General features: G+C 44.6%; 1 protein-coding gene across 6 annotated transcripts; it reads left to right on the top strand.

The window, feature by feature from the left end:
• Positions 1-1,145: 1,145 nt before the first annotated feature.
• On the top strand, positions 1,146-25,339 carry CFAP100 (cilia and flagella associated protein 100). Of its 6 annotated transcripts, none has more exons than XM_030570362.1 (17): positions 1,146-1,309; positions 3,077-3,213; positions 3,344-3,437; positions 5,142-5,228; positions 6,255-6,352; positions 6,973-7,165; positions 8,320-8,387; positions 9,132-9,295; positions 10,595-10,675; positions 13,562-13,743; positions 13,827-14,019; positions 15,977-16,046; positions 19,757-19,908; positions 20,903-21,038; positions 22,001-22,206; positions 23,685-23,776; positions 24,914-25,339. In XM_030570362.1, exons 3-17 carry the CDS (start codon positions 3,371-3,373, stop codon positions 25,027-25,029), a joined length of 1,905 nt encoding a protein of 634 aa, XP_030426222.1. In that variant the 5' UTR covers positions 1,146-1,309; positions 3,077-3,213; positions 3,344-3,370; the 3' UTR covers positions 25,030-25,339. The 6 variants fall into 6 exon arrangements, with proteins under 6 accessions (XP_030426222.1, XP_030426217.1, XP_030426218.1 ...); XM_030570356.1 differs by lacking the exon at positions 1,146-1,309 and adding an exon at positions 1,328-1,442 and having other exon boundaries at positions 5,142-5,230; positions 6,254-6,352; XM_030570357.1 differs by lacking the exon at positions 3,077-3,213 and having other exon boundaries at positions 3,288-3,437; positions 5,142-5,230; positions 6,254-6,352.
• Positions 25,340-25,416: the final 77 nt, after the last annotated feature.

A 25,416-nucleotide genomic window follows, 5' to 3' on the forward strand; every position in this document is an offset into this window, starting at 1 on the left:
CCATATCTTAGTAATCCACAATGGGAAATAATGCATATTGACAATTAAATAGGAGTTTGCTCTTTTTTAAAAACAAATCCTGTTATTTGTTATGTTGCATGACTTACTCAGGTGGGTAAAGCCATCTAGAAATCTACTGTAACAGAGAAATTCCTGTTTTAGAAAGCTCAACTGCTAATCCCTAGAACACAAGAGAAGCACACTGATATATCTGGAACAGATATTTTTCCCTTTGGGCATAACAAAGAGAAAATAAGGGGGTTTGATACCTTCCCCCACCCCCAAAAATCATACTTTTCCAATACACCTTTATAAATGTATGATATAATATTTTGCTCTACTACAGCACCTTTCAGCTGATGAGTCCTTTACAACTGTTAGTTTAGTAAGCCACACAACACCCTTCTGAGGTGACTAAATTTAACTCTCCATATTTTACAGCTGGCGAAAGTGGAATCTGAGCTCCAAAGAGGTCAAGTGACTTGCTCACAATCACACAGCCAGAAAATTGCAGTCAGATTTAGATGCCTGGATGGAGGCCCTGCTCTAGCCTCTTAGATACACTGTCCCTGTGTATATTTGTAGAGATACGGTTAAATTCTTCCCACTAAAAATAAGACATAGAAATGCATGATTAGCAATATCCCTCATCTGCCTATGAAAATAGTCCCTAGGTTATTATTATCCAGGGGAAGAAGAACCTCTGCAAAATCAGTAGAAAGAAACCTGCAACGAATCCTGCCAAACACCTACCAAACACAGTTGCATATCACATGCAGTCCTTTGGTTGGCTTATGTGCAAGAGACCCGCAATTGCAGCTAACTGCAATTTCACACTCAAGAAATCTCCAAAAGCAGCTACAATGCATTTTTCTTGAAACTTGTAGCCGATTTATGCGCTACTTCTAACTGCCTAGTCATGCACAATACCTTAATTGCAACTCAACTGCCCCTCCCGCCGGTTTATTTGCTTGCGTTGCAAAGACTAGAACTACCGCTACCCAGACTCCTGCAAGTACAACCGCTTAGCTAGTCTGTCTCCCGCCCTCCCCATCATTCTGGAATAGCGCACTGAAGTGACGCAGCCCTTCTTTCCTTTATGACGTAGACGGTTGCCGGGCAACAGGAGAGAAGGCTTCCTTGACAACATCAACAAAAGAGCGGAGAACAAAAGAAGCCGCGGAGCTAACCAAAGTCTGCAAGGTTCGGTGCCACTCTTCCAGGTGCATGGCTCTGCCCGGCTGCAATTGACCAAGGCTGCTATCAGAAGGGTAGGGTGCTCATTTGGGTGAGAAGCCAAAGAAGGGAGGTACAATTTTTATTGCGTTTTCCCCACCTACGTTGCTTAACAGCAAATACAGCTTTTCCCTGAGACAGAAAGTTGGAGGCATTGATATGTTTCGCTAGGAAATGCCATGCACTGATGATTTTCCTGTGTGTGGGTGAGTGTGTCTGCATATGTGTGTTCTGTTGGAAGCCAGGGAAACCTAACCCGTCTGCTTCTAAATTACTTGCTGCTGGCTCAAGACTTGAGCCCATCTAGTGCTCTGGGAGCTTGGAAACTAACCTACATTTCATCTTATTAATTCTATTTTTAGACTGATTGTGTATGTTTCATTCAGCATTTTTCTGCACTGCACCTTAATGCTAGGGAAATGCAGCATATAAATTGAACAGTAAACTAAAAATGGTAATTCCTTATCAATTGACTTTCATACCAGTGGGTGGCGGTTTTGGCCCCTGGAATTATTAAAATGTCAAAAGTCATGAAAGATACACCAAATGATTTTAATACCATTTTTCCATTATGAATCTTAATAATGAATCCTATTACTACTTATGTAACATTATACATTATTTCCAAAGTGCTGTGCAAACAATCTATAATAAGATTTATAAAAGAAAAAAATGGTATCCACACCTTAGGAACGGGGTTAAAGAAGGACCCTGATTATTGTTGGCCGTTTTTGACCTGAGGAGCTAGTGGAAGTTTGTAGCCCTGGAGATGTTCCAGTTGGGAACAGAAATTGGTGATAGGCATTTCTTTGATGCAGTTTTGTTTATTTACAAAGTCCTCCTGTCTCTCTGAATGCAGAGGGAATCCAACAGTGGGAAATAGCTTCTTCTCACAGGACCAAGACCATTATTTTCAGCCTGCACCCGTGACCCAAGGTTTCTTCCAGGGTCAGATACTTCACTTTCAGCTTCTCCTTCTATCTGTCTCCGTGTTCTGCCTTCCCTCTCTCTCATACCTGGTCACAGTACCCAGTGGGTCCCTTCCCATTGTGTTGTTAGTTTGTGGGCAGATTCTGTTAGCTCTTTTTTTAGGAGTGGGCCCTGAAGTGCTTCCTACAACTATCTCAAGTGATGGGTGTGTTCACACCCACTCTCAAATAGGCTTATGAGCCATACACTCATCAGTTTTTCTCAGTGTAACACTATATTATGAAGCACCTTTATCTCAAAGAATGTCACAGATAAATCATTACTGCATACATATATAGCCCTGCAAGGTGCTGAGTGCGCTCCACTCTCATACATTTCAATGGGAATTGAGAGTGCTCAGCATCGGGGCAAACGGCACTTTGCATTCTGTAGTAGCAAAGCTCTGGATCGTAAATATCCAAGTGAGCATTGAGGGGTTTGCACCTGTAGGTGTTTGCTTTGCTTGCCCAGTTGCCATGCATGACCAAGATATTTCTTACAGCATGCACCAGATGCTGGATTACACAGCCACCACCCAAGTTGGGATCTGCTTAGGGCTCACAAGATAAACAGGGTTAGCCCTTCAGAAAACCCAGATACTGCAGGAAGGGTGATTTTTAAGGAAACTTTCTTCTTTCTGAGCTGATGCTAACCCAGTGACACTCATGGTTTGGACCTGATGCAGAAGGAGAGTGAAAGCCAGTTCTGGGATGTGGGAAGCTTCGTGGAAAGGGGAGGTGGAGAACACTTTTTGTACAGGAGGTGGGAGGTTGTTCTAAGCATAGGTGGCAATGCAAATGAAACTGCTTAAAATAGAGCCTTAAAACTAGTGCAAAAGGCAGTCAACATTTTCTCCTCTCTTTTATGCCAGCGCACATCTGGAGTGATCCTACTGACTCGAGTGGAATTACACCACTGCAACTGATTCCCATCTGAATTTGTCATAAGGAGTCACCTTCCAAATGAGGGAGGCATGGCATTGTGTCTGTTGATCGTGGGTTAATTTTGGTAATAAACTACAGTCGTCCTTCTCTCTGTACATTATAGATAAGTGTGTTGTGATAAATATGCTTTCCCCCTAGGTTCTATAGCAGAAAATATAAAACTCAACAAACTGCCCATCTAAACCTTTCCCTAGAATTCATCAGAACAGAATTCGTACAGCATGTCTGTGCTGTCCTATACACATTCGACGGGGTCCCAGGAAACGTCCAGCTCTGGAGCCATTTCCAGTAAGAATTTTAGTTCATAATTTTTTGCTTGCAAAGCACAAATCTAATGATGAAATGCTGTGTTGGCTGGAGCACTCAGAAGTGTGGTGTATGGCATGTGTGGGGATTTTCCTGTCTTTAAGGGAAGACAGAGACTCTAAGGCTTATTACTAACAAACCACTATGTTCTATTTTGTCCCTCCTTTTCCAAAAGTAGTATACATTGTTAAAGTCATGTCTACGCTACAAAATTATGTCGACCTAACTTACAGCAGCATACAACCAGTGCAGCTGTTAAATCGCTTGGGGGTATGCACACTTGGCTCCCTGTGTCAGCAGTGCAGTTTCTCACCAGGAATGCTTGTGTATTGTTAGTGTGGGGCATTGTTAGACAGCTCCTGAAAGCGAGTAACAGCTGATGTAAGCAACGCAGTGTCTACATTGAGACGGCGTCGACCTATTTTAAGTGGAGACACTTCCACAGCTAGGTCACCGCAAGGCAGCAAACCAGCCTAACCATGTAGTGTAGACCGTGTAGTGTACTGAGTGTGGCTCTCTGTCCCCCTCTTGTGGCTGGATCACACAGAAGTTTTAGTTTTCTTCAGGTGTTGGCTAAGAGCGGAATTTGCTAGTTAAGGCAATAGCGGCACAAGCTTTTAGCTCTAGAGGCCAGGGAGTTCACTGCCCACTATCAAGGACTCATGTTACTCCACCTTTTCAATGTAAGAAGTCTGCCCAACCATCTGCTGGGAGTGGGACAGTGAGAGGTTTGAAATAGAGGATATTACAGAGTGACAAATGCTCTCTTTTTCCTTTCTTATGGAGACTTGATATTCGTTCTCTCTTTGCTATATTCTTTAATCTAAAATAAAACTAATCTAGACTGCAAGTGAGTGTTTTGCTCTTTGGATGTAGGAAACACAACACCAAAACCAACCTGTTCAAATTCCAATTAAGCATTCTGGTATAGTCCAACAGGCATTTCCCATCCTAAGTAGTCATGTAATTGGAAGTACCACTATGGGGCATTTAAAACATTTTATACTAAGTTCAGCTCTCAGCTACTCATGTAAATCCAAAATAACTGTACTGTTGTCAATGGAGTTATTTAGATTTGTATTGCTGATGGCAAAATTTTCACCTGTGGGCCTTATCCAAACCCCATAGAAGTCCATCGAAACGCTTCTATTGACTTAAAAGGGGTTCAGCTCAGGCCCTGTATGTGCACTGCACATATTACTATATTACAGAAAGGAACCCTAGATTATGGATGTACTGGTTCCTTAAGACAGGCAGGTATGGTACCGTTCCTCCGTCAGAAGGCCTGGGTTATAATTTCATTAAAATGTAGCAAAAGGAGTTAACGGTTGAGCGCTGTAATCAATCTTCATTCACATTACAAAGTCCCCTCTCTGATCAGAAAGTGGCCTTGATTTGACAACAGGGTATTGTGTTAATTTCCCTTTGGAAAAGCCCTACTGTCAATGTTTGAAAAACATGCTCAACCCAAGCATCCTGCAGAAGATAGGAAGAAGCTTTACTGCTGCATCTTTCAATGAGAAATTAAAAGGCAGCAAAAGCCTCCTTTCTGATGTCTGTGAAAGCAGGGAAATACCAAGAGTTGGGGATTAAGTCTATGGATTCAAGTATTTCCCTGCTTTCTTACCAGTGTTGCTTACTACTATTAATTTATTGATGGCTGCGTATTGATTTGTATTGAACCAGAGGCTAGGACATTACCTCAGCAAACAGTGCCAACCTCTGGGATTCCCTTTACCAACTCTACAGTGGAAACAAAGTCTCCACTTTCAGGTAAGGTCCTGATATTCTTTTCAGCTCTTAATTGTTAACCATGGGCCAAATCTACAGGCGCTTATTCAGATTGCTGTACAACCTTTAGTCTGGCAGGTTCTAATGGCTTCAAGGGGAGCTTTAGCTGAGGAAAACATTGAGTAAGGCCTTCAGGAATTGGCCCAATGGATCTGGATGAGAGAGCGAGGTGGGTGTGGGTGAATAGTAAAATCTCTGCTCTGTCAACCAGGGCCGGCTCCAAGTTTTTTGTTGCCCCAAGCAAAAAACATTTCCTGAGTCCCCCAAGCCCCACCCCAACTCTGCCCCTTCCCCGCCCCATTCCAACCCCTTCTCCAAATCCCTGGCCCCGCCTCCTACCCCAGGCGCGCCGCATTTCCCCTCCTACCCTTCCCTCCCAGGCTTGCCTCAGGAGAGCAGGTAGAGCGGAGGTGAGCTGCGGCGGGGAGGGCCGCAGGAAGTAACCGGGGGGGGTAGAGGAACCACTCCCCCCCAGCTCACCTCCGCCTCCTCCCCCAAGCGCACCGCCACCCCAACTCCCCGAGTACTGCCCCTTAGAAAGTGCCGCCCAAGCACATGCTTGGAGCGCTGGTGCCTAGAGCCGGCCCTGCTGTCAACACAGCCTCCCCAGAAGATCAACGGTTGCAAATGTGCCAATTCCCAAAACTATACCCAGTAGGGCCCATCAATAGTGATTTCTGATAGAGTGAAATTCCTTTAATATGGCCAAATCCTGAGGCCCTTACTCAAGGCAAAACATCTGTTGAAAACGATCAGTAAGGACAGTAAAATCTCAGGACAAAACACAGTCTTTGGCCCATCGTGAACAGTTTACTCTTAAAATGCCTGTCTCCAGTAGCAAAAGGCCAGGTTATACATTGACTGTGTCCCTTTAAAATATGTTGGATAGTGCTGAGGTAACTCAAATCAAAACATAGCCCATGAATTTTATATTTTGAAATTGTCCCTTTTACCTCTGCCCACACTGAGGCTCTGCTAATTGAATTCTGTTTCTTGCTGTGTGCATAGATGATGATGAGTTTCAGCTGAGGAAAAACCCATTTAAAATCCCTTCAGATATTGATATCTTCTTACTGAGAGACAAGGAAAGAGAGCGGGCTAAGGCGGTATGTATAACAACTAAGGCAAAAGCAAAGAGGTTTGCAGTGCATTTGAAAGAGGATGGCAGCCTTAACAAAACTCTTGTATGAAAGAATATTACAGGCCAGATTCTGAGCTGGTGTAAATCAGAGTAGCGCCATTGAAGACAATGGAGCCAGGTTGATTAACAGCAGCTGAGAATTGGGGCAGGTATTTGAAGATTATTTTTGTTGCTCTTCTGTTTCTTTCCTTCTGTAGAATGGTGGATTTACCATTCCTGTGGGAGGCTCCTGAAATTACTTATTTCTGTAGCGCCTTGATATGGAGATGCCCTCCCAAGGTCCCTTCCAGTCCTAGAATCTATGAATCTATGAATACATTTAAAATCTAGCAGGGGAGGAGATTTAGCAACAGTAGCACACGGCTGGGTGTAAGCTTGAAGGAATGAGATGAATTGTTTGGGTGGCTCCAAGGCAGTGTCACGAAGAGTAATAGGATGAAATTGAGCAAATTTAAATATCAGAAAAGCTTCCTAATGGGGAGATCAGTTAGATTGTGAAGTAATCTCTTGAATCATTTGAAGACTGTACTGGACAAAAGTACTTGACTAGGAGAACTTGTCTACATAACTGAAGTCTCCCCCTAGGAACGTGAGCGAAAGAAGACCCTGAAAGTCCACGAGAAGATGACCTATTCCACTATGATGAATGCCAAGCAGTCGGGGTTCAAGAAGGAGCTCCAGAAGGAGGAGGAAGCAGAGGACAAAGAACTGGCAGCAGAAGCACAAAGACTGAAAGCTCTCCAAGAAAGTATCTCTTGGAAGATAGCAGTCACCAAAGGTAAAGAACCTGCTAGACTTAACATCCCATCAGGCTCCTCGAGGGACTGTAACAAAGAAGGGTTGAGAGTTGCAGGTATTCTTGTTCTCTTCAGAAGCAGCTTGTAGTTGAGTTCCTCTAGCATGCAGGCACCACAGTCGTCTATCATACCTTGCCAATATCCATGCATCTCTGATCTCTCCCATATGTATGTACATAAAGGCTTATATCTGGCACACGCAGAAATATTACAACACAGTGGACCAGATTCTGCCTTATCTTACACCCCATGCAAAAAGTTGTCATCAGTGGTGTTGCGTGAGGTGCGAGTCATGGCAGAGCTTGGTCTGGGGCTCCCAAGGCTCTAGCTTATGCTGTGGGTCATGGAGATACTTCCATTCCACCATGATCCAGCAAGTTATATTTGTCTGCATTTAGGGCCAAATCTTGATCCCATGAAAGTCAATAGGAGTATTGCCATTAATGCAATGATTTAGATTTGGCCCTTATGGAGGCCTGACACTCCACTCTGTTATACCAGTTTCATGCAGGTGTAACCCCATTAAAATCAGTATGAAACTAGTGTCACAGATTGGAGAACCAGTCCAGGAATTCCACGTCAGTATCCTTAGTACTTCCTTGTTGCTAAAATACATGCACAAACTTTTACCTCTGCCAGTAAAATTCTCCTTTGCTTTTGCGTGCTTCGCAATCCATTTTTTTCGCCTTAAGACTAACTGCAGTGATGGGCACAAACCTGACTAACAAAGACCGAAAACCACAAAGGTTCAGAGCTCTGCTCTTTAAAGCAATTCATTATCTAGTTCTCCCAACTTCAGAAATTATTCTGATTCAACCCTGTGACTCCATCCAAGTGCCAGAAGCCTCCTGATTTTTTTCTCCTTTTCCTAATCAGGAACAAAGTTAGTTCACTTTCTGTTACCATTCCACTTCCTGTTTTTTTTCCCCCTCCAGCAGACAGACACCCAGCACGAGCTGACTCGATTCTGTACCCACTCGTTTAGGCCTCAAGTGCAGACGCCAAGGCCCATTCCAATGAGTTCTCCCTACTAAATGCGGTTTTGTATATACGCCTCCTTTTGTTTGGTCACTGTGTTTTGCCTTGACTACTTGTTCCACCCTCCAGCTTGCACGACTTTGTCTCATGCTTTCAGACCAGCAAGTGGAAAAAGAGACGCTCCATGAATACATAGACAAGAAGCGACAGATGTTTCTGCTGCAGGTATTTGGCTTTGGTTTACGAATGTGATTCATGTAAAAACTATTTTGAGCTCCTTCCTTGTGTGTTGTTTTATATGCAGCGTGGCTAGTGGTTAGAGCAGGGAAGTGCTAATCAGTCCTCATTCGCTGAATGTGTTGGTACTGCAGTTAAGGCACTGGAGAGGGGCTCAGGATATCTGGCTCTATCACAGATTTACTAGGTGATCTTACATAAATCGCTTAATCTACCTTTGCCTCAGTTCCTCATCTGTAAAATGAGGATAATACTTCCTTCCTGCACAAGGCTGTTATGAGGATAAATTCATTAATGATTGTGATGTGCTTGGACACTACGGTGATGATGACTGTGTAAGTGTGTGGACAGATTAGACCTGATTCACAAATACAACTCCTATCTTATGCCAACAAAACTCAGTTGAAATCAGTGGTATTATCTAGTGGTTAGAGCAGGGACGGGGGTTATAGGACTCCTGGGTTCTATTTTTAGCTTCATCCCTGACTTGCTCTGTGAATCATTAAGTCTCTCCCTGCCTCAGCCCACCCATCAGCACATGGGGGTCAAAGTGCTTTGAGATCCTCAGGGAGAAGGCACCGCTGCCATGTGAAGCCATGTGTATGTTTGTGGCTGATGTAACAATGGTTGCAGCAGCCAGAAAAGAACCAGGCTAAACCAGAATTCTAAGGAAACCAAGCGGAGTGAGGAGATAGCATGAGTCATCGTGTTGCCCTTTTGGGTTGATTTCAGTACGCTGTGGCAATAAAGAGAGATGAAATTCAGAAGCTGGAAAACTTAGCAGCAGAAGAGGAAGCAAAACTGGAAAAGGCTGAACAGTACCTGGAGAAGGACGCCGCCATGTTTGACGAGTTCCTGAAGGAGAACGATAAAAACTCTGCTCAGGCGCTGAAAACGTAACGCAAGTGGTGGGGGCAACATGTAGACTCTTTGGCATGGAAATGAGGGGGCTCCACTGCCATGGTCCCTGCCACACACACAGTGTTCCCAGGAGCATCATTGGACGTTCTGCACGTGGCAAGGCTGCAGGTTTATGCCCCTGTCTCCGGGAACATCTGTTTGAGTACCCATGCTAGAGGTTACACACAGACCCTCTGAATCCAGACTTCCCTTTGCAGAGTTCTAAAATTGATTAGCATGCAGGCTCACGGCCCAGTCAAGCAACACCATTGGCTAAAGCCAAGTTTGAGTCCAAGGGGGGATTCACCACCCTGTGAAGGTTGTTTCCACTGCTGCCTTGCATAGGGGTGGACACCTGGAGTAGGGCTGAGGGGAAATTCCTCAAACAGCTGCTGAGTGTGCCCCCCTCCAGCCAGCAGCACCTCCTGCTTTAGTCAATGGGGCGACCATCCTGCCCATTGATAAGGGTTGTAGTGGAACAGTGCCACTATAGTCTAATCCCCAGGCAAAGGTCCTGCCCTCGGGGACCTCTAAGGGAATCTGTAAGTGAAGGCGTGATTGTAGCACAGGGAGGCCTAGCCATGGTAGCTTTAATCCACCTAGCACAAGTAACAATGGTAGTATAGATCTGGCAGCATGGGCCTTTAACACTGGCTAGCAAGAAGAATACAAGCATGCCAGGATCCCTGGATATGTGCCCTTGTTGCTAGCCTGTGCCTCCATGTCTCAAGAACTACTGTTATCCTCCGTTTTCTGAGTCCAGTATTGCAATATAATAATTTCTTACATGGATCTACCACAGTGTCACTGGTAACTCGAAGTCTGGGTGGAACACTTGGTTCTAGTCCCCTTGTTTCAGACGTTAGGAAATAGTGTCTGAGTAGAATTTTTTCTTTTTAAAGTTTGAAATTACAATGGGAAATGGGGGAGGAGATGGGGTTTTCTACCATCTCTCTTCATAGCAAACTTGAACATTCCTTTTGACCTGGAATTCTTTAACCCCATTCACTCATCCCCCCTCACTCCCAACCCCGGCTTTGGTCTTGGCTCAAAGATGACTTGGTTTGTTCATACTTCCAGTGAGCTGGGTAAAATGAGTTTGATGTCTGTCCAGTAGACCAGGCGTATCACAAAAGCAGTGTCACAGCAGAGAGTCAGCAGAGTACATTTTCAGATATAATAAAGATTTCCGTCTGCTCTATCTGTTTCCTCTGTTCTAGACACTTCACCACCACTTCACTACAACTCCAGTTCTATGCACGTTTGCAATCTTATTTTTATGCATTCTTCCCTAGTGCTGAAAAAGAAACCAAAGCAAAGATAGAGAAAATAATCGAGATCCGAGAGCTTACTGCACAAATGATGAGCATTCAAAGGTAACGATCACCCAGCGAACAGTGGCATTGAATAGCTTGAACCTTTAACAGACCTTATGGAGCTGCATCCCCTAGGCTGCTGCCTTTAAAAGTTTGTGCTGTCAGTGTCATCTGAAGCCAAACTGTCATGAGACAGTAGCTGTGTAATGGAACAATGCAACTTCATGTTGCAATGTTGTCACATTGTAATGCAATCCGATAACATTGAGCTGATTGCGCCAGCCTCCTCATGCTAAAAATAAAAAAAACTTTAGGAGCCTTAAATGTTCTTGTATGAGTGGCAGGTTACCTCAGCCATATACTTAGTCAGGTTCCTCCGATAATCTCAGGGAGAATTATCAAAACTGAGCCAAATTCAGTCCTGGTGTAAGTGGGTGCAATCCATACTGATGTACCAGTTTATGACACTGTTGAATTTCACCCTCAAGCCTTGGAGTATGACACAGATAGGAAAGGTTGGGCTTCTCAAATGACAGCACTAAAGCTTGGTCATCAAGTTACTAGCTTTTTTATTAAACTTCGATAGCGCCCTCTGATAACACGGACAGGGTTTTAGAGAAGACTTGGGATTGTCTCTGGGGGCACTGGCTTTACTTTAAAATGCTGGGACTGTGCTCACTCATGCTGGTTTAAATCTGAAGTGACTCTTTTGACTTCACTGGAGTGTCAAGATGTTTGCATGGCAGTTGCTCAATTATCATGATGCTATTTCAATAGCACTACTTCAGGTTTACCTCAGCATCACTGAGAGCAGAACGTGGCCAAGTCAGGAATATAAAAGGGATTTCCCCATATTATATCTGCCACAACCTGATATTTTGGTTTTTTTGCAGGTTCTTCTATGGAGGGCATTGTTTGACCATTCCCAAGGTTAGACTGTTGCACAAAGCCCTACATAGTTGACGGGAACTCCCAGGAGACTCTTGGAGCTTATTTATGTTTTTTTTTTAAAACAGACCTAGTGTGAATGCACACTGCAAAATGTGCACAATATCATGACTAATGTGCATGCCCAATTACTTCAATTATGTATGTAAATTGGGTGTTGTTAAATGATCAGGCATTTGCTGAACTGGCCATTGACATGCCATTACACAACATGCATGTAACTGTATATACAGTACAAATTTTGTGTACATTCATATTCAGAAAACATAGCCTTCATCTCCAAAGACAGAAGGAAAATCTGCTCTCCCATTTACCTTACTTGTTGCATCATCTTGGAATAGGTGGCTCTTATGTTCTTATGGATAGTAGATGAACGTCTTGCACTGTCTGTGAAACTAGAGAGCTTTGGTATAATAGCTAGAGGAGGGTATAGCTAGGCAGAGTATGAGCAACGGCATTTGAAATGGATCTAAAACTTCCAAAAGATTGGGTCTGACCATATCTAGGTTTTGGTCTGTCCCCATCTCTAGTATTGACTTACTTAAATCTGAGGTTTCAAAGATATTATTATGGTATTTTCATGGAATATACGTTGCAGGGAACAAGCCTGACCTTGGTACAGGGAAGATGATCCAATAAGTTTCTCTATCTCTAATGTGCATGAAGCTATGGTTTTCCTCATTGAGGGAGAGATTAGAGAGTCCTCCAAACACCTAATTTCTCACTCCACTCATTACTCTCTCCATCCTCAGAGATCTTACGCCCAGCAAAGGATGACTGGATGCCGCTAATTAATACACTACTCCATCTTTCAGCCAGAAAGGTTCCCTTCCCCTAAACCTTCAAGACTAAGCTTGCTACCTTGGCATTCCCAGCCCAACCACCCTGGCAACGCAGAATGTGAACTGGATCTTCTGATCTCTCATGTGGCAACACTCTTAATGGGCCACTAAGCCAGTCCTGATCTTGTTTATAATCCCCGTCCTGGGAGCCTTAACAGGAAATCTTTCCTAAGTGAAAGATGTTCTCCTCCTATGAGCCCTATATTGTAGGGGCTGGCATTGATTCTCAGCTGACAGCTCTAGATTGTGTCCCACAGTTTCCTCAGGGAGCCTTTACAGGTGCCTAATTTGAGTGGTGACTTCAGAACTGATTCAATGGAAGAAGTGACACAGGCTGTCTCCCTAACCATGTGCTGTGCCAGCCTAACTTTTTTTTCTTTTTTTTGGCTATCAGATTTCAAATAGTCTCCTCATGATTTCTGCAAGCCATTAAAGTGTACTTCTGCTCTGTAGAAAAGGCATTGCAGGGTTCCGTGCCTTGTCTCTGGTTTTTGAATGATATCTGCTCAACTTGCCAACAGCCAGTCCTGCAAACCTGGCGGGGTTCTCAGAGTCAGACTGGGTTCTTTCGATCTCATCCATCATCTCCACTACAACTAAAGATGCTACAGGCCAAATTAGGCCCTTGAGGACACCTGTGTATTACAGGTGCCTTCACTGGACTCTCATAGGAGCAGAGATTGAAGTAGGGGTGAGATGGGACTGGAGGAATGAAGACCTTCTCTTCTACTAAAAGCAGAGGAGAGCTCCTCTCTTCTCATTAGCTTCAAGAGGCAGGGCTTCTCCACAGCTCCCTCTTCTCCTTGGTGTGTTGAGAGTTCCCCCTCCTTTATCAATGTACTCTGACCTCCTGTGCAGGGATAATGGATTAGAACAGAGTGAACCATTCTGTTAAGGATGCACAAGAAGAAATATGTGGATGCTAGCTCATGCCCTCTTAGCTGTGCAGGTCTAACAGCAGTTAAAAACTTGTTGGCCTTGAGTCTGCGGCTCAGACTTTGAATGCACACAGGGAGTGGGTCTGTGGAGCGAGACAGTGCCATACTGAAATAGTTGCTGTCAAAATAGAGCTGCATTTCAGGACAGAAGTTCTTCAGAATGATGCTTTTAACTGTGCTATTAAACCTAGTGCAACCTGTTTGCTCCTCTGTTGTAGTGAGATATCCAGGTTTGAAGACACTTTGAAGGAGTACAAGAAGTACAAGAACTTCCTCTACCAGCTCTCTCCAAAAGAGTGGTGGGAAGAGTATGAAAAAAAGCAGATGAAGACAAAGGCAATGAAAATGTCCTCTGAAGTGAAAGAAGAAAAAATCTCCGTCTCTCCCATCACACCCAAGGGTAAGTTCTCCCAAGAAGAGTTTCTGGCCATTCCTCACTGTGTGCAGCCTCCCCTTCTAAGGATATGTTCCTCTTGTGTTCAGGCCAGGATTCAACACCCCGAACCAGATGTGGCAAGTTGCCTTATCTTGGCTATACAGGACGTCAGAGTGTTGATTTCTCTTCAGGAGGGCCTGATTTGAGGGCCCCAAGCCAAATTACACAGAGAAGGGAATCCCTCAGGCCAGGCAAAAGCCCCTCAAAGCAAAACTTGAAATCCCAGCAGACAAGACGACAGTAAGTATGAGACACCCGGTGAAGGCGATGGATGTAAATATAGGAGAGCTGTCAGTCAGATGACAGTAGCTACAGGTATGCGTGAGTATTATTTACCTTCTGTTTTTTTAGGAAAAGCATCCGGTTAATGCATTTGGCTCTCTTATTAGAACAAGTCAAAATGCTCAGAGGGCCAGATTCTCAGTTGCTGTAAACTAGCATAGTCCCGTTGATCTCCATAGACGTGCACCAACGTACACCAGCTGAGCACTTGGCTAAAGTGTTTGTTTCCTCAGGCCTCACTCAGTGGTATTCTAGGACAAAAGGCATTTGTCCCACAATAAAACTTCCTTCTGGGAGGTGTTGCTCCCCGCCAAATTGCCATTGCATACTGTGGAACATTGAACCAGTGCACCCATTGGCATCCGTTCTCCCTGGGAATGGAGTTTCACTAGGTCTGACTTCATTGTAAGAGGGCTCCACTGTATCTACTTGTCATGTTCATTATAATCATGACTAATTAAAGATGTAATCAATGTATGCTGGGAGGCAGGTGGAATAATGCTCCCTGTACCAGGTGTGGCCATGGGTTCCCTGTAACCACAGCGACTTAGAAGCAGAGAGGCAGGGAAGAGGATGAGGGAGTATAGGCAAGGCCAGCTTCACCACACAGGCAAAGGAGGCAGTTGCCTGGGGCAGCAAAGTGTTTACTACCTGTTTGCGTCGGTAACTGGAGATTATTTGCCGGTCTGCCTAAGGGAAGAGAACCTCACTAATAGTAGTTTTCTGGTGAAATTATTGTTTTGAGGGCAGCTTCCTTTTCCTCCAGTTGAAGAGTATTCTGGTCACCCAATTTTGGTACCCCTACAATGAGCAGCACTTACATGAGTTCTCCCCCTGAAATCAAATGGGACGACTTGCGTGACTCTGCTATTCAGCACATAGTGGCTGCAGAAGTGGGACTTTAGAATATTACCTTTAGCAACAGACCCGATCCCCAGAGTTGGGATCTGGATCCATTTGTAAAATTCCCCAGAGGGAGTTTTGGAGCTGCCCTGTCGTGGCATGAAGAGGACATGGAAGAGAGTGCATGGAGCAGGAGCAGCAGCAGCAAAGGCTGATGAGCAGAATCTGCTGCTGGCATCAGTCCAATGTCTCTCACCCTGTTGCTCTTCATTATGCACTTGGGACTGATTCCTCACTGGAGCAGTGAAATATACCGCTGCACTGTGCATTAATGGCCCTGGAGGTCCTGCTTAGGAATATGTTACTCTGCCATGCCTTCAACTTGCCCACTTTCTCTCCTGTGTGCAGGGTATAGGGAACAGGGATGTACACTCTGCAGATGGCTCCAGCAGTGTGGAAACCGCTCTGCCTAGGAGCACTGCTGCAACCAGCCTGTATGGAGCACACATGCAGAACCACTCCAAATCATGCATTCTGCGGCTCCACAGGCCACTGGATCAAGCCCTTGATTCAACCCATTATAGAGAGCAGGGCTCAGCTGCTGAATACACATCCACAGCTGGGTCTCAGACTCCCCTAAAGGTCGGGGGTGTTCAGAATCAGTGGTTTTGGTTTAAGACTGTCTGTTGCAATACCAGTGGAAATGGCTCTGCAACGAAACCCAGAAAGGCTGAGAATGGCAGTCCTTCGGGGACAGGGACCATCTTTTTGTTCTGTTTGTACAACAGCTAGTGTAATGGGGCCTGGTACATGTCTTGGGTTCCTAGGTTATAAAACAAACAACAGCCTAGAAAGAACCCAGCCCTGCAAATATTAATATTTAAAATCAGATAGGTAACGTGCAAAAGAAATATAAATTGCCCGCTATTTACTGCTACAACCAGAGGTGGTTTGCAGCTGTTATTAACTTAGCAAGTGCACTAGGAGTCTGGCTACTAGCTACCAAGATCTCCTTTAACATGGCTTAAGCAATCATTTCTGTAAGTGCCTGTCACTGGAAATACCTTTTCAGGAGCATTGCCGCCCTAGCAATGGAGGAGAAGGCGAGTACAACCTTCTCTGACAATGAGGACGAGGATGAGGTCAGTAGCCTTGTGTTGAACTACTCAGATATTATACCTGTCTTCTCATTTCATCTGTGGCTTGTTTTGCTGATTTCCCATGCCTTCCAACCATTAGTTGATGAACTGTGGAGTTCCTGTATCTAATTATTACAACACTGCATGCTTATTTTCTTTTAGGATATCTTAGTGATGAGTGTAATAGAAATATCTGAACCAAGGGAATAATTTATTTCCTTTGCCTTTAGCAGATCCAGGATCAACTCAGTTTGCCACCAGTCATACTATGTGTTTAAGATTTTTGTTATTATAAAGTGATTTTTTTAGTCCAAAATTGAACTTTTGTAAAGAGACATTTTTAATAACTGTAAATAGAGGTGGTGGTTGTTCTTAAATTTCAACATCTGTTCCCCATGCCATTTACAATGCCGCAAACCCAAACAAAAACAGCATAGAGACTAGCTCATGGGAGACAAAAATCAAACTGACCAATGACAGAGCAGAGTAAAATGCAGAAAAGTAAATTCGTAGCATAAATGGTGAATATTAGATTTTTCAAATCTTACCTTGTCCTAATCCCCATCACTAAAATAGGCAAGGATTCAAAAACAGAAGCCTGCTCTTGACAGATGTCCATTTAAAGCCAACATTTTCAAAGTTGCAATAGCTGCAGTTACATGTGGGAACTGAATATTGCACAAATGACTGTTCAGCCATCTAAATGGCCATTTGTGCCCGCAGTTGTAGTAACTGCCCCACCACGGCAGGTGTGCAATTGCATACTTGTGTCTATGTATGCAAAGCCTCCACCTTTTAAAAAAATCTGTCCCATCACCCATTCATTCTAACTTAGAACACAGCGTCGGCGTGCAATTTAAGTACTAACAATGTTGACGGTTGCTGAACGAAGAGGTACTTTCAAACTTATGTTTTGATGCCAACTATGATATTCGCTGCCAGACTTGTTGCAAGCAGAACGTCTGTACAGAGAGCACATCACTACATTTGCTTAAAGGATGTTACACCGCAGTAGGGTTGCACAGAGCCCAGACGAACCTCAGCTGATTGAATGAGATGTGTGTGATGTTTCCCTCCCTCTGTAAAAATAAAATGAAATGCCGTGTGGAAAGTATCTGGGGAGCCAGCAGCAGACCAAATGTGCACCATTAACAGCTGCCTGTTTAGACTTAGGATACCAAATCCCATCAACCCCTTAGTGTTTTGCCCCAGCAGGTTTGTTAGTGGCTGCAGCTACCCTTTACTTACCTTGTTGCTGACAACATGCCCGGTTTCATCCTAAAATGGATCTAAAATTCAGCTACTTCTGTTTAGGTTCTCACACTGCCCTCCTCGCCGCAGTGATGTGACTGGCATTTGTCATGTGCGATTGTCACTCTCCCCCTGCCCCACACACAGTTCTGTCTCCAAGGAGAAAATCATATGAGGTTTTCTTTTCATTTGAGGGCAGCAAGCTGCCCAGGGCATATGGTCCCAAGAGGTTTTAGGAGCCAAGAGCAGAGTCTGTTCCAACTTCAGCTATCACTGGTGTAAGGAACCCTGCATTGTAGATATGCTCAGTGTTCCTCAGCTTCAGTCATGACCTCTCATCGTCTAGGACCAATTATGGCTGGTTTCAAGCAGCTTATTGGTAGTAGCTGTCTTTAATCTTTTATTTTCCTAACCTTCATCCCTCCAGACATTAGGAGCAATAATTAGCAGGGAGGTGAAGACAGGAATGTTGAGAGAGGAATATAATGGGTTCTTACTGGGACATAGTGGCTTCTTACCTGGTCCAATATCAAACTATGCAAACCTCAGATTCACCTGAGCTTGATACCTCATTTCCCCATCTCTTCAGGCACTTGAGTGCTTTGACATTTTGGTGATTTAAGTAGGTGGATCTTCCAGCCAAAGCAAAAAGTCCTTCCTTTGTTGGTTAAACAAAGACCAGACAAAATGAAGAGATCCAGAATCTTTCACCCAGTCTCCATACTGGGTCACAGCCTTCCCTAGTGCTCTGCACACTTTTTACCTTATTTGCGGTTCTCCTCTGGGCCACAGCTTCCTTCCTCTGTTTGCAGCAGTTTCCACATCACCTCCAGCTGGCACAATGGGGGAGCCCAGACCCTTCCACTAGACTGGGTTCCATCCCTGGGACCTTATACCAGCATCTGCCCTCAACCCTGCTTCGCTCTTCCTAGGCCCCTTCCTTCTTCTGCCAAACTGCTGCTCTTCCCAGGTCTCTCCAACCCACTGCTTTGGTCCTCTGTGAAGGACCCCCAGCTCAAGTCTTGCCTCAGCTTGGTCACTCTCCCACTGAGGGGGTTATATACACACATTTGTATCGGTTTAGTTACTCCTTGCATGGACACTTACTCTGGTTTCAGAGTGGCTTATTTCAACATAAATCTGTTCCCAGTCAACTACACTAAATCACAGTAAGTGTCCACAGAACCTGTGGCACTGGTTTAATAAAACTTGTTTAAAACAAAACACAAAACAAAACACACCTGTTAAACCAGAGCAACCATGGATGGAGACAAGCCCAGGCTGAAGGCTGCTTCATGTATAGCAGGTCCTACTTTCAGCCTGCACTTACGGAACCCCTCCCAGTCACATGATCCAGGTGGGGAATTATGACTCCTGGACCTTAAAAGGGGAGGAGCCCTGGAACTGGGCAGGCTGGGCCAGGTCCTGCCTTAAAAGAACAGGCTGCCCTATTACGGAGAGGAGCCATGAGGAGATTTCAGATATCAGAATCAAACTGCATATAGATGCTAGGAGACCCAGTCTTGTCACGGGCATGCCCTCTTTGTAACACCAGCTCTGTCATGCCCACAGCCCCCTTAATTCCCCATCAGCCTGATGAACCAGGGCCTAGTTGGGGCTATGGAGGAGACATGTAAACTCCTAGGGTGAGGGGGTGACTAGAAAGTGAACCATGTAGAAAGGCAGTAAGAAGTCTTGCTGACTGACCAAAGGCGTTGATGGCTTGGGGCGGGGGGGGGGGCGGTGTCTGTAAGCTGCCTGGCTGTTCACACAATCCTAGACCAATGCTGCTCACAGACATTAGGAAGTACAACCCAACCCATGCAATATGAACAAAACAGCCAGGAGCCAGGTCCACAAATGCATGCCTTTTTCAGCCCAACACTGCTGCTAAAGCAATCCTCCTATGCAGTGACAACTTTGTCCCCCCATTCCTCAAATCCCATCTTTGGCACTGTGTCCCTTTTAGCTTCAAATTCACCCCCCTCCTCGGATTAACCCTGCTCCTGCTGATATATCTCCACCCGTGCTCTACCCAGTCCTTAATTCCTCCTTCCATCATCTGGTCTCATTCCCAGCTTTGTGCCTTCCTTCTACTATGCTGAACCTTATTGCTGGAACACTTCCCTTATGCACTTCCAACAGATCGCTCTCCTTCAAAGCCCTCTATAAAATTCAACACGCCGAGGGACTCTTTCTCCCATCTTCCCACCATGAATAATCTGCACACCCTCTCTCTCTCCTGAGTAATGGACCCATGTCTTGCTTTTGTTCATTTAGAATGTAAGTTCTTTAGGACAGATGACACATCTTGCTCTGTGTGTGTAACAAGCTATGTAATAACTATATAGTAACATTAGGAAGTGTAGGCCGAACTTCAGCACTCAAATAATAATAAACTGGTAAATTAGAGTTACCAGGCGAGATGGATGCACATTCATATTCTGTATTTCCCATCTCAGGAGCCGGAGTTATATTTTACTGATCCTCAGCAACTGCTGCACATTTTCACTGAGCTGGAAGAGCAGAACCTGTCCCTAATCCAGAATTCCCAGGAGACTGAGGAAACCTTGGATGAGCTCCAGCATACTCTCACCACTACGCGAAGTAAAATGTAAGTGTCTGAAAGAGGCTGCATACATTCTAGCATTAGAATGTGTGGGGGCTCCCCTGCCACAGATCATAGCATTGACCATGGTAAAGTGATGTATCAGCCATGCAGTACAGGATGGAAGAGTCTCTCCTACAGTTGGTTAATCAGATGAACTGGATTCACCGCATTGCCTTCTAACCACGGGATTGGAGGGGGGTGTTACTGGGGCATTGGTCTGTCTGTGTGCTGCCACTGAGGAGGTCTGAGTTGGTCATTTGGTCCCCAATTCACAAGGGGCTAGGAAATTGGTGTGCTAGGCTCCTGAAAGGAAAGGTGAGCAAGTAAGCCTTATTTCACTCCTGATCATTCACCATGTGTTGCTACTATTTAAAGCACAAAAGCTTCTGTACAGCATTGCATAGAGAACTTCCACCCAGGAATAAACTACAGCATCTGTGATAATTCCAACAAGAATCCTCTCTAGTGGAAGCCAACAGGCAATCAAAGTGTAAAGTCTTTAACTTACAGGAAACCACACAGGGATTTTATTCCTCTGCACATGTCTGTCTTGCATATTTAGATTGTAAGCTCTTCAGGGCAGGGACTCTCTACTACTCTGTGTTTATTCGGTGCCAAGTGCAATAGGGCACCCCTCTCTGCTGGCCCTTAGATACTACTGCGCTAAACATTACTAATAATAATCCAATGGTTTAGATGTATATTAGCATTTTGGTTTTTAAGTAGGAATCTTTCTATTTTGACATATTCAAACTTTTCACCATTTAATTAACTCCCACCCCCAATTCACAGAAAATACTATGGCAGAGACCTGGAGTCCTCTCTAGCTCTTGGAAAGAAATTTCAACTGAATGCATTTATTAGCCAGTCTCCTTATTGAGGAAAGTGATGTCACAAAGTTCAGGCTCCACTTGATGTTTGGAGGAGTTATAGCCACTGTTTGCAAAAATGCTGGAAGAAATCAGTATCTAAGAAAGATCCTTTTCTCCTGGATTAGGGACCGTGAGATAAAGCAGCTGAAGCAGCTTGCAGCCACACTCAAAGCCTCCATAATCAAAGAAGAGGAGACAGCCGCAGACCTGGAATTGAAGGCACGAGTCTTTTCCTTTGGCGAGTACAAAGCAGATGTGCAGGTATGTGCATAGAGCAAGACCCTAAGCAAGCGAGAGACTGGCAGGGAGATGTCTAACAGTAGCATGTCGTGCTTCTTCTCATGATGACTTTAGCCTGTGACCAAACAGAGGACTTCAGACTTCAGTGGTAAAAGTGACAGGATTCCTGGGGTGCAGCCTGGGACTGTTTTTCCTCACCCCACTGGATACTGCAGTCCTTAATATATAGGTTTGTTCCTTAAACCTGGACCAGTCTCCTCTGTTGGAGTCTTCAGTGCGTCCTTGTTGATTGCAGCATAAATGGGGGCAGGAGAAAGCCCAGCATGTGGCCACTGCATTCTGTTTTATACCCTGCATTCTGGCATGGCTGCAGGGCATTGCTGAATCCCCAGGCAAGGCTGAACAGTTCCCCTGGTGTGGCCTTATGCAGGTGAGTCATTGAATTGTAGCTCCCCTGCTGGACCATGGCTGTTGAGGGGGTTTTTGACATCCACCCAGGCACTGGTTACCACCCATGTCAGTGCCTCTGGAGAGATAGTATATGGGCGATTCCCAAACCCACAGCATATTTTAGTGACAACCAGACAACACAATCTCATAACTTCATATGCCTTAATTATAGATAGATAGAACAGACTTTCAGCAGATCATAACCTTCACCCGATGCACGTAAAGCATGCCATGTGAGGTAAGATCACAATTATATATAACTGATGAATATGGAAGTTACAGGATGCTCCCCCAAGGTACAGAATGTCACAGTGCGGTTTTAGCATCCTTCCTTTCCCTATACAAAACCCTACACGTAATGGAGCTAGATGCTGAAAGTATCAAAATGTGAGATGAGACATTGAGTTCTGTGGAGGGAATTGAAATGTTAATTTCAACTTTTTGACTGGGTTTAAGCAGATGACACTGGGCAGGTCCTCAGGAGCTGTGACAGTTTACGACAGCTGAGGACTGCCCACTTGCCTTGTCTCCAGGACAAAATGTTGGTGAGCCTGAACAAAAAGGGTGACGGAGGGTCTATCGGACGTTGCATTGGAGAAAATGAGGCCAACCTGGGAACCCTGCAGATGCTAACAGTCATAGAACACCAACTCGATGACTTATTGGAGTGTCTGGAGAGAGTCCCTCAAGCAAAGATAGAGCAGGCAGAGAAAGCCAAAGAAAAAGAACGGAGGATGAGGTAAGAGGAAGTTCTGCTCTGGCTGTGGTGCGACCCGTTTCGGGGAGATCACTCCGCCATTTCAATTTTTAACGTTTCTCAAACCCCAAAAGATAAAAAAAGAAGCCAGTGGAACTGCTTGCATATGTCAGTGCATCAGGAAGAAATGGCAGGTATATTAAAAAGCCCAGGTTATCAATACCTAATTAATACCCATAATTCTCATAAGAAACTGATCAGGCAGAAAAAAACTCCTTGCTGTAGTTAAATCTGTTTTTTCATATTGATCATTCTTGCTAAGATAGTATGCTAAAAGATAGCAGGGCATGTGTGGAAACCCGAGTTTATTCTCCAGTACAGTATTTGGAAATTTGACAACACTGGCATGTTTTAAATTAAAATTTTTGCCTCTGCAAAGCCCCAAAATGCTAACCCCCATTAGCAGAAAATACCATACTGCTCCCACTACATCTGTGCTCTAAGATTAGATGTACTTTCATTGATGACTTGAGAAGCTGAATACAGATGATAGTTTACATCCCAAGAAGTGAGCCAGTGATCAGACTGTGTGATCACTGTCTGGGTCAGATCTGCAGGAGGAAACTTGAAGTGGCAGAAAGAGTTCTGTAACAAAAACATGACTCCTCCCCACCCCATCTCCTTCCTCAGAATTCTAAAAAAGGTCATTATGCCACTTTGTGAGTGCTATTTAGAACAAAAGCACATGCGCGTGCACACACACACACACCACCCCCAAACAAAAAACCACACACCACTGCAGAAAAGGAAAATGCCAGGAAATGAAGTTACCCTAAATGAAAGAGTTTAAAATTAGAGCAGTGTTTTGAGCACACACTGGCGTCTCAGTTGTAGTGGCTATACAAGAGAGGAAACCTCTGCACTTCAATCAGCCAGGACAGTTTGTCATTGCAGATTATTTTTGTATTACCACTTACCCTCCATGCTTTTCGTGCATAAAAAAACACAGTGGATCAGATTCGCCATTGCCCTGCCACTTTGTGTAGTCATTTACACCAGGGCAAAAACAGGCACAACCCCCTCCCAGGCTGATCTGATAGCATTTTATACTCACTTTGCACTGGTGCGAGGGACACAACGTCCCAGGTAAGTATCGTTACCCACAAACGCCATTAGCCCTATTTTACAGAGCGTAAGTAACTTGCTGAAGGTGACATGCACAGAAAGTCCAGTGACAGATCCAGAAAATAGAAGTACAATCTCCTCTGTTCAGTTCACTGCTGCTATGTCTCCACTCAGAAGTGAAATAGGTTTTTTTAGAGTAAAGGGGAGGGTGTTGGGGGAGAAATCAATTGCACTTTACAATTCCCTTGAGAAGAACTAAATGGAGCAGGTGCTGTATCACAAAACATTCACCTCTTGTGGATTTATCCTTCCTTACTGAAAATCAGGGTCAAAAAAATATCCTGCTTGGCAGAGTCCATCATTTTAACTCCTATTTTGCTCAATTGTTCTGAAAGGATGAGGGACGAAAAAGTGAGACAACAGAGGCAGTTGCAGGAGGAGAGGTTGCAACGGGCACTGGCAAGGGCGCAAGCGGATATAAAGAAAAGGTAACCTTAGCAATTCCTGGTAATACTTGACACTTGTGCTGCACCGTTCAATGGAAAATCTCAGTGCACTTAGACATTAAAGATCTGGAGTGAGCTCCACACCCCTGCTGAAACCCCTCACAATGGCTAAGTGGGCCAGAGTAGTGTAAAGGGACCCTAGTATCCCTGTATCCATCTGGGAGCCCCAGTACAAGAACTACAAGAGACAGCCACAGGCTCCCTTGCGAGGGCCCCTCAGAAGCACTGGAAGGGATGTGGTTGCACTGCTGCAGTATGCAACACTGGATTCTGGGCAGCCCTGGGAGGCTGCCATATCTTAAGTAGGCCTCCAGGACTTAGTTACACCTGGAGCCACTCTAATCCCTGGAGTAGCCCAGGACTGGGGGACACCACTGTGGCCTAAAGACACCTTAGCCCCACTTCTCCTCCTGGGCTGAGTTCTGTACTGCACTGTAGAAGCATAGGACAGAATCTTACCCCTCCTCTTCACAAGCAGTAAGTAGCCACAGCTTTCACTAGCCTCTGTTTAAGTTATGTCTGCTTGCTACCGATGAAGAATCTAGCCATACACTTCTCAATGCAGCTGCACACCAAGCGATTGTATCCATGTTACAGATGAGTAGATTGTTACAGAGTGCCAATGTGACTTGCCTAAGGTCAAACAGGAAATCAGTGGCAGAGTGGGGAACAAAACACAGGCAGTCTGAGTCCAAGCCACTTGCTCCAACCAGTGGAGAACAGATTCTCTACATGTCTCACTACCTATTTCTTTTACCATTTGAAGTATGGCATCGCCATGATGGGATAGCTATTTCAGTTGGACTAGATATTTTGAATATGAAGGCTGCAGTGCAGTGCCTTTGTACAAACCTAGCCACTAGATAATCTGCAATGGCATATACAGACTGCCTTGAGCCACCAGGAGCTGTCTTACTGAAAGAATTGGGGGACACACTCTAGTTTTTCTAAAAGGGTTTATGGGAGCTTCTATCTACAGACTTAACACTAGAGGGACAGTTACATTTCCTAAAAAGAGTAGCATAAGCTTGCAATATAAACATTGATAGTGACCAGCATTTGCACCCAACCTATTCTTCTGTCACCACCATTGCTGTGCCTGCATTTTGTTTCGCTGCAGACCGGCAGAAAGCTGATGTTCCGCTCTGAGCCTGCGCCAATCAAAGAGAAAGAAGATGAGGATCAAGGCCTGATTGATCAAGAGAAGGAAGAAGCTCTCTATTACTTTACTTAAGACCCAGACAAGACTGGAAATTAAAAAGGACAGCACCAATGAGATGCAAAGACATTGTACCAACCTGACCAGAGAACATTTTAGGTTGAGGTTCTTAGAATTCTATACAATTTTTCAATGAATTAAACAAAAATCTCCCATTTTCTCTTGCTAACCCTTGTCCCCCAGGAGAGTGGTTTGTTTCACTGGAGCCTGTGGTGTGAGTCAACAACTATTTTGGCACTGCTTTAAATGAGTAACAGAGTCCTATGGCACCTTAAAAACTAACAGATATATTGGAGCATAAGCTTTCGTGAGTGAATACCCACTTGGTCAGACGCATTCACCCACGAAAGCTCATGCTCCAATACATCTGTTCGTCTTTAAGGTGCCACAGGACTCTTTGTT

The sequence above is a fragment of the Gopherus evgoodei genome, chromosome 7, assembly GCF_007399415.2.
Source record: "Gopherus evgoodei ecotype Sinaloan lineage chromosome 7, rGopEvg1_v1.p, whole genome shotgun sequence".
In the NCBI taxonomy this organism is placed as follows: domain Eukaryota; kingdom Metazoa; phylum Chordata; order Testudines; family Testudinidae; genus Gopherus; species Gopherus evgoodei.